Source organism: Chaetura pelagica, unplaced genomic scaffold, assembly GCF_000747805.2.
Source record: "Chaetura pelagica isolate M959 unplaced genomic scaffold, ChaPel_1.0 scaffold142, whole genome shotgun sequence".
In the NCBI taxonomy this organism is placed as follows: domain Eukaryota; kingdom Metazoa; phylum Chordata; class Aves; order Apodiformes; family Apodidae; genus Chaetura; species Chaetura pelagica.
Genome location: NW_009952973.1, coordinates 6,381,908 through 6,390,770, shown reverse-complemented (window position 1 = coordinate 6,390,770; position 8,863 = coordinate 6,381,908). Strand labels below are relative to the sequence as shown.

Below are 8,863 nucleotides of genomic sequence, written 5' to 3'. Positions count from 1 at the left end.
ATGCAGACAGAGAAGCAAAAGCTTCTACAAAACACATGCAGAACAGGAATGTGAACCATTCTCACGTCTCAAGTAATAATTGAATCACTCTGAATATCTTTAACAGCTTGGCTTTTTATTAGAAGCCTGATATCTGCACTTTCACAGGAGCACCTGTTTTGAGTGTTAAAGCAGACTGCAGGTGAAGAAGCAGGAAAATTCAGGTGTTCTTGAGTAAACAAAACATTATAAGCATCTCTAAAGGACCTAAAGAGTAGAAGCACTATTTGAAGTCTGAAGAGCAACTGACATTATAATACAAAGTGCAAGATCTTTTTAAGGGCTTAAGCCCTCTTTAAATACTTCTGCTGTTACTTCCTGTGCAGCAGTTATAGTAGATTCAGCAATATTAGACAACTGCTTCTATTACAAGTACAATTCATGTAGTAAATTTTGAAATTCCCGTTCATGAAAGCTGTAGCTTAACATGAGAATGCACTTGGCCCAAAAGCTGTCCCTACACTGCAGGATCCAAGTCCTTCAAAACACAAACCAGCAGAATGTATAAGATGTTCTCTGTCTCCAGTTCTTACAGCTCTCTCTGTAAGTAGTTTAAGACAGAACTGTTGTAGACCACACTAGATAGAAATAATGCTTCTCCACCAAAAAGATTAACCGAGTAAGATACTATAACCTGTGTGTTTATCACAGCTTTCTATTAAAAAAACATAAGAAAGGTACAATACATGCATGAAACCAAACCACATTTATTTATTCAGTCACAAGTGCAAATATAGCAACAAGTCAGTTTAGCAAATTACAACACATAGAGAAGAATGCAATGTAAATGCTAACTACACTGACAGACCAACTTTGAAAGAGCAGCAAAAAACAGTTTCTTCAAAAAAAAACTTCTATTCTTTTTACCTGTATTCTAAAATAACATAATAAATCTTGATCAGGAATGTCTCTGCTAACTTATGTTTAGCCAACTATTCTGTTATTAACAGTCTGCATTATCCAGTGTGCAAAAAGGCTTGTCCAAGCTTCCTTTAAACAGATGTTTTGGTTTTAAGCAACCTTTACCCAATATTTAAATAATACAGTGCTAATATTAGTTAATATGTTCTGCTTTTGATATTACAAATTTAAGAATATATATTTAAAAAAACTAAGTAAAATTTCAGTGTACATATACAATTCTACCTTGATCCAAAGTGGGGAACCTTAAAGATAAAATTGAGTATTTTTTCCACATTAAAAAAAGGGATAGACACAAGTCATCTCAGTTTTTTTGCATTATCTTTAAATCTGTAGCTAAAATATATGCAGTACTTACATATAAAATAGAAAGCATTCCCATTAGGAAGATAATGCAGTGTAATTAGCCATTTTTCCTTATCACTTAGTAGCCAAGGAACAAGATTTATCCTTCACACTTGGTCACTAATTTTGCTTTACACAAAAGCAAAACTGACTATCAGTATTAGCATCAGGATTTTTACAATGGAAATTTAGTTAGCTTTCTTCTTCATGATGAATTTTTGCTTCTTCTCTTTCTCTTTATAGGCAATGAATTGAGAGTCTGTACCAAAGATCCTGTCCCACCATGTGAAGGTTGAAGCGTAATTGCCAATAAAGTTCATGTGATGGAAATCATGGAAACGGGCCCCAGCATAGAAAGGCACCAAATGAAGAGGGTTCAGCGGAACATCGTAGCCACTAAAGGGGGTGGGGGGAAAAGCAACCATGGTAAGGAATTTCCCAGATATAAACCACAAAATACAGGCAGTAATTTATTGTTTTTATAAAATTAAAAGATTTTTTGGTATCATAAGGCCCTGAGGTAAACACTGTGATATTGACTTAGTAGGAAAACAGGACACCCCCCCTTATCTTAGCCAAATGCATCTGTAAACTATCCCACAACAGTCTTTGCCACTTACTGAAATTTTCAGCTTAGTTTATTAGGAACAGGAAAAAAAACTAAGTGAGTTGCCTAAAAAAAACCAACACAACAAAACACAATGGCTGACTTCTTGCTGGCTTAGCAGATTTAACTGACTCAAGAATGACCTTAGGAAGGAGGAAGAAACAATGCTATAGTTTAGTGACAAGCTATCAATACAAGCTCATCTGCTCATCAAACAGCATCTCAAATCAACTACAGTTGTATTTCTACTCTTACTGCAAGTTCTTCAAATGTTTACAATTCAAAATATATTATGAAAGTAATAGTAAAGCCAGAATAGTGTGCTTCAGAGGGATTTCATGCTTGCTTAGTACTACCGGATAGCATCTTACCACCACCTAGTGGGGACAGTACAAGGCAATTTGTTATAAACACCTAATGTGGACAAAACCCTAGAATTATAATCATCAAAGGAGATTAATATTTTGCATCATTACTTTATGTGCCACAACACATATTTCTCAGTCTACAACTAATGTATAACTAAACCATCAATGATGTGTATGATGAGTTAGTTAGTAGCTCATGTTCCACTATAACACTTGACACTCAACTTCTGGTAAGACACTATATGCTGCATGAGATATTTACAGATGAGTGTAGTACTAGCATTTCAAAAATGAACTCTGACTTTCCTCATGCTCTTGAACATAGGAAAGAAAAACTCATTTATTTGCAGACGAACCCAACTAAGTCTACCAGGATTGGTGCTACCATATCAGAGCCAAATTTGAAAGCAGTGAATTATACTACAGAGACAAAAGTCCTGCCCTTTGTAACTACCACGATAAAATAAATTTAAAACATTTATTTATTATTTATTTTTAAAAAATTCAGTGATTGTATAAGCCTTAACGCTTCTCTTGTCCAGGAAAACAGGCTGACAAAGTATTAAATGGAAAGAACTCTTGCCTGGAATATCATATTTCGTATTCAAGTGTTCTCATATGTATAAGGTCACTTGTACACTAAACAGCAAGAGCCAGACATCCTAATAAGGCACCTAGATTCTGAAATCCTCCTTGAGATGCTCTAGCTACGGTCTGCACACTTTTAATCAGCAACATTTGCTATTAAACACTACCTCAAAACAGGAGACAGTGAAACTCTTCAGATTATGTCATTCTTTATAAGATGCATAAAAGCACTTCAGTGCAAAATAAACAGTAAAGCTCCATGAAAGAGACAGGCAAGTTTAAGACAGACTGAGAGAAAGAGAAAAAGTAATTATTAAAAAGCAGTAAGGATATTTCACCTGTGGACATCAATGGTTTCCATTAAGCGACATATCACCCATGCCCACAGAAGAATCACATGGTTACAGAAAACAACAATTCCAATAAAAAAGCCAGCTCCAAGGATAAGTGTTTCCAGGGGATGTGCATATTCTGCTTGCATTCCAAATGGCGACTAGAAAGAGATAACAGAAAAACAGAAAAGAGATAACAGAAAAATGTTTTCTATACCCCCAAATCAGAATAATCATTTTGTGGTACTCTCCCCTCCCCATTGCCCCACAAGACTACAATAGGACAAGCAGAATGATGTTGTGGGTAAAGGAAATGTTCTGGCTGAGTAAGGGTCTCAACGCAGTTCTTCAGCTCCTAATTGGGAAAACACTATTCCAAAGTCATAAGAATTACTATTCTACCAGTGATTCCAGACACTCCACTACTAGTAGAAAAGTTGAAAACTTTTACCTTAGGCTTACCATTACCCAAGACCAAATCATTATTTCAGGAATATTAAAAGTGTTTGGGAAGCTCCTATCAGCTTTGCTCTACATCCAGTCTTGGAAGCAGAAAAAAGAAGGAAGCCAAAATACTCTCAGACTCAGGATTCACTTAGGAATTTATTTTGAAAATAATTTAAAGCTCCCTCCCACCATCTTTGACAATTTTTAAGATAAATTGTTCTTCAAATATTATGAGACTGACATAAAACCTTTTCTTTATATATGTGCATTTTTACATACATATACACATGCACATCCTCCAGTCATTCCTACAGTTGGTTTATAAAAAAAAAAACTTCCACAGAGTTTTCAAATGTAGACCACCATGGAAAGATAATAATTTAAAAAATAATTAAGTTTGATTATCAGGGTCAAAACAAAATTCACTTCAGCTTAAGTGTGATTTTTAAAATAATCTTTTACTTTCAGGGAGTTTTTAGTGAAAAAGCCATTAGCCTACAGATCACTTCTGTGTGAACTGCTAACCACTCAAAAATAATCGCCAGAGCCAAAACCAAGAGAACAGCTCTACAGATCACTTCTGTGTGAACTGCTAACCACTCAAAATAATCGCCAGAAACTGGTCCTACGAGAGCCAAAACCAAGAGAACAGATGCTGCTGCAGGTGTATGCATGTATGCATGCATCAATTAATACCCAGCTTCTCTAGTATCACAGCTAGTATAAACCACTCCTGACCAGCAGTTTGCAGGTTACCTTAGGCATACTATGGTTTATACACTGAAACACAGCAGTAGACAAACACAGTAGCACAGGCTTCTGTGATCCAGGAATGGTGCTATCTTCATACAGCTATACCAACCCTAAGTGCTGCTGGGCCATGCCTGGCTCACAACAGTGTCACCTCCAATTAACCTGCTCAATGTCAGCTCCAACAATGCTAAATGAAGAATCACCCAAAACATCTCTATACTGCACTGTGATGCCAATGCAGTATCACAAATGGCTATACTGCATCCAGAAGCCTATATCCAAAGTTCTAATCCCTCCCTGAATCATATATGCCACACACGTCATGCAAACACTCAGGCTATGCAGGAGCCACCCATCTGGATCATGTTCTGGGGATTGGTATGCTCTTGGGTAGCACCCAAGGTGCCAGAGAACTGACCAACAATCAAAACCAGAAACCCACCATCCTCCCCTAGCAATCAAGCATGTAACACATTTTCAACAACTTGCTTTCACCTAGCTCAAGAGATACATGAACAAGGTTCAAAAGACATGAGTGCCACCTTTCATTTCCATTAAATGAAAAAAGAAAATCCAGGAGGTGTTTTCAGAAACAAATAGATTACTATTCTTGACAAAGAGCTCAAGAAACAACATCTAACTCACTGTCATAGGGATGTAGAATTCTTAAGTTTTCAAATAAGATCTTTAAAGAAGTTGTGTGAAACTGCATATACTAAAAATTACTAAAAATAATAATGAGGGAATACATACAACAAACTCATGATGAACCTTATGGATATACTTGTATATTCTCTTGTGATGCAGCAGTCTATGCAGGAAATAGTGCCAGGCATCCTCAATCACTGCACATCCAAAACACTGGGCAACTAGAACATACCTTTAAAAAGGAGAAAAACTATTTGTTATAGACTATAACAACAAATTCACAATCTTGAAAGATAAAAGTTATATGCTAGTAAGGGTGTGAAACGTTTAAGTATATTACTGATTGAATAACAATGCATTGACACCACCTTTTTCACATACTGACAATGTTAATTGCCAAGCACATTAGTCCTTGTACCTATCAGCTCATCTGTTGATACGCTGAATTATCATGCAGCATAACAAACTGTAATTTCAATAGTCTATTAAGAGTATCTGTAGACTGCGTAAGATGTAGATACAAGAACACAGAGCTGCATCAGCTATTTAAACCAGACAGAAAATAAATTTCTAAGAAACATGGGCTTCTGTTGTAAAAGACAGCTATCAGAATTAAAAAAAAAACAAAACAAATACCACCACAAAACAAAAAGCCATTTATACCTTGTTCAGTTTGGTTTAAAAGTCTGCATATTTAGCGTAAAAAAAGGAAAAGGTGAAGCAGGTGGTACATTTACTCACTTGAGAAACATAATTGCTGCTATGATATAAAAGGGAAGTAACACTTAGGAGGAATCACAAAATGTTGGATAAAACCCCCTGAAGTCAAATATTTAACCCATACCATCATGAATCTTGCTTCACTTCCTTCCAATCACCCCTTATTCCAAGTATCAGAACAATCTGGGGCTACTTAAAAAAAAAAATAAAATCTTGAAAGTTCTAACTAGCTATTATAGCACTTAAATATCAACAGAAGCAAGATTAGCAAACACAATTTACATGGCCAGAAAATTATTGTGCATTATCATCAACATACCAGAAAAATCTACTTACCACCTAGGCATCTCTTCCCACTCATAGGGGATGTTAAAATACTCTGTGAAGTAATAGGTGCCACAAATCAGAGGAAGCTGAATGAAAAAGTGATTGAAGAGCAGTGTTTTGAAACACTTCCACTGTTTTTCCCATGTTTCTGGTTTATCCTAAGAAGAACGGAAAAGAATCAGTCATGTTACGTAATTCTTTTGCATATAGCTGAAGTGCTGCAGGAACTGCTTTGGAGGCAGTTTCATTTCACCTTGGAAGACAACTAGCAGGTCCTCCCATAACACAAATTCCATGGGATTGGGTTCAGTTTCAGTTTCATCAAAACCTCTTGTTTGTCTAAGCTAGCTTTCTGTGAATTTTAAAGTGTCTCTTAACAGAGGTTGTTTTTGCCAGTTGCCCCAAACTATTCTTGTTATTTCAATGTTTGTAATTAACAGCAACATTTCATATTCAACAGTTTAACACAAATCTAAGTTTGTATTTCCATAGTTAAAATAATGGTATGTATTTCCATAACTAAAACTATACAAAGAGAAGCTGAAGATAAAAGCTTGTGAAGAAATAAGTTATCTTGAAAACATCCAGTTTTTGCAGGGATACGTTTTACCAGTTGCCGTGATAACTTCAGAAGCTGGTATTACTAATTTCTAATTCATATTACAAAGAACTGGGGGAAAACAACAATCTTTAGATATTGGATATGCCTTTCCTACCAATTAAGAGTGTGCAGTGCATCCTAGGCTTTCTCCATTGTTAAAATACTTCAAAATAATTTCAAGAGGGTGTCCATAGCGATACTGTGAAATATGCATTTGATGTAATTCTTTCCTACGGCTAAGACACACCTCTACCACCAGAAGCTGTGATTCTACTGCATCTTCCCTGTTGATATATAAAACTACAAGGAGAAAATTTAACTTGGCCAGCACAGGAATTAACATACCCTTCCCTCTCTATACCACCACAATGGAAAGAATACCCTACCTCGGAAATAACTCCCTTCCTTCCCCAAAATTCACTTCTCTTTCTCTCCTTACATGTTGTAAATTTGTTCTGCCACTTCCAGTATGTCCAGTAATAGAGAAAAGTGAGTCATATAAATTCAAAACTAGGATACTGCAATTACATCTTCTACTTCATATATTCAAAGACAAATCAGGAAGCGTGCAGTTCATAACTCTATCTCACCTGCTGAATTTTATACTTTTGCATGTATGGTATAAACTGAAAGACAAATCCAGGAACACAGAGCAAGAAGTACGAAACTTCATGAACTATCAGTGATCCCCAAGTCGCAATCTGGAACTTTGTGTAGTTATCCAGCATGTAATTCCAGGCATTTTTAAATGGTTGTTGCAGGGGATTGTCAGGCAAGAAAGAGTCTATATATTCCACTGCCAGATAAGCAGAGTTCAAGATATTAGCACTGTCATTCATTGCCATTGTTCAATCATACAGCATCACAATTGCAGTTCTTCTACAGTTGTCTGTAAGTAACCTGCAAATTTTGAGAAAGAATTAATAAACATTAGTTAATAATCATTAAAAAGCCCATGAATTATCTTAGCTGTTACCTAGTTTTAAAGTGAAAACAGGAAGGGAATATTCTTTTTGCACAGTTTAGCGTGAAAGAACAATGCTCATTGGTCCGAGAGGCAAAAAAACTTGAGAGGCGATCAGCTCTCAAGTTTTGAGGTTAGGTCAAGGGAGCAAAAGGATTAACAAAAAATAATAATTATTACCCAATTCTGTTTCAAGTCTTCTGCAGGATAGTTGTGCTCTGTGCTAAAAGAGCACAGAAAGGTTCAGATCAGATTTAGAAATTAAATTAACCGTGATCTCCTGATTATCCAGCCTCATTCTACTCATAGCTGTGAGCCAGAATCTATGCAAACTACATCAACTCAGCAGACTGCCTTTAGACTGCAGGTAGCTAGAGGCAACCCACCTTTCCCACAGAGTTGTCATCACAGCTACCAAAAGCATAGAGGCAACGTTCCTGCATGTGCCCAAAACTTCTGCCTTTCCCACAGAGTAGACTGCCTGTCAGTTTCGGTTGCAAGGGGCCTTAAAGATCATCCAGTCCAACCGCACTGCTATGGGCATGGACATTTTTCATTTGAACAGGTTGCTCAAAGCCCTGTCTAATCTGACCTTAAGCAGTTCCAATGATGGGACATTCACAAGTTCTCTAGGCAACCTGTTCTAGAGTCTCACAACAGAAAATGTCTTCCTTATGCCCAATATAAATCTACCCTTTTCTAGTTTTAAATGGTGGCCCGTTGTCTTGTTGCTACAGGCCTTAGCAAAAAAAGTATTTTTCATCTTTCTTATAAGCCCCCTTTACATACTGAAAGGCCACAGTAAGGTGCCCCCAGAGCCTTCTCCAGGCTGAACAACCTCAGGTCTCTCAGACTCTCCCTAGATAATGTGCCCTCTGATCCTCTTCGTGGACCCCCTCTAACAGGTCCACCTTTCACTCTAGACCATGCCCACGACTGGCAGGCCAGAGCGATGCTGGTTAGTGTCCAGCCGACAGGCCCAGACTAGGTCCAACGCAAATAACGCTCCAAGTTCAGTATCCAACATCATCAGCTCCGCTCTTAGCAACAGCCACCGAGACGCCACCACCTCTTACCACCAGCAAACACATCGCAGCAGACACCACTGCCGGCAGATACCCTACAGCAGGTGCCAAGGAAGCGCACACCCACAGCTCCTAAGCCGACGGGCACACGCAGGGCTGCTCACCCTCCTCCAAAGGC

The 8,863-nt window shown here is 37.5% G+C and overlaps 1 protein-coding gene across 1 annotated transcript; it reads right to left on the bottom strand.

Annotated features, from left to right (window-relative positions):
• Positions 1–726: 726 nt before the first annotated feature.
• MSMO1 (methylsterol monooxygenase 1) lies at positions 727–7,599 on the bottom strand. The gene is made up of 5 exons (XM_009995929.1): positions 7,287–7,599; positions 6,105–6,253; positions 5,154–5,280; positions 3,207–3,361; positions 727–1,701 (listed from the first exon to the last, which is right to left on the bottom strand). Exons 1-5 carry the CDS (start codon positions 7,539–7,541, stop codon positions 1,494–1,496), a joined length of 894 nt encoding a protein of 297 aa, XP_009994231.1. The 5' UTR covers positions 7,542–7,599; the 3' UTR covers positions 727–1,493.
• Positions 7,600–8,863: the final 1,264 nt, after the last annotated feature.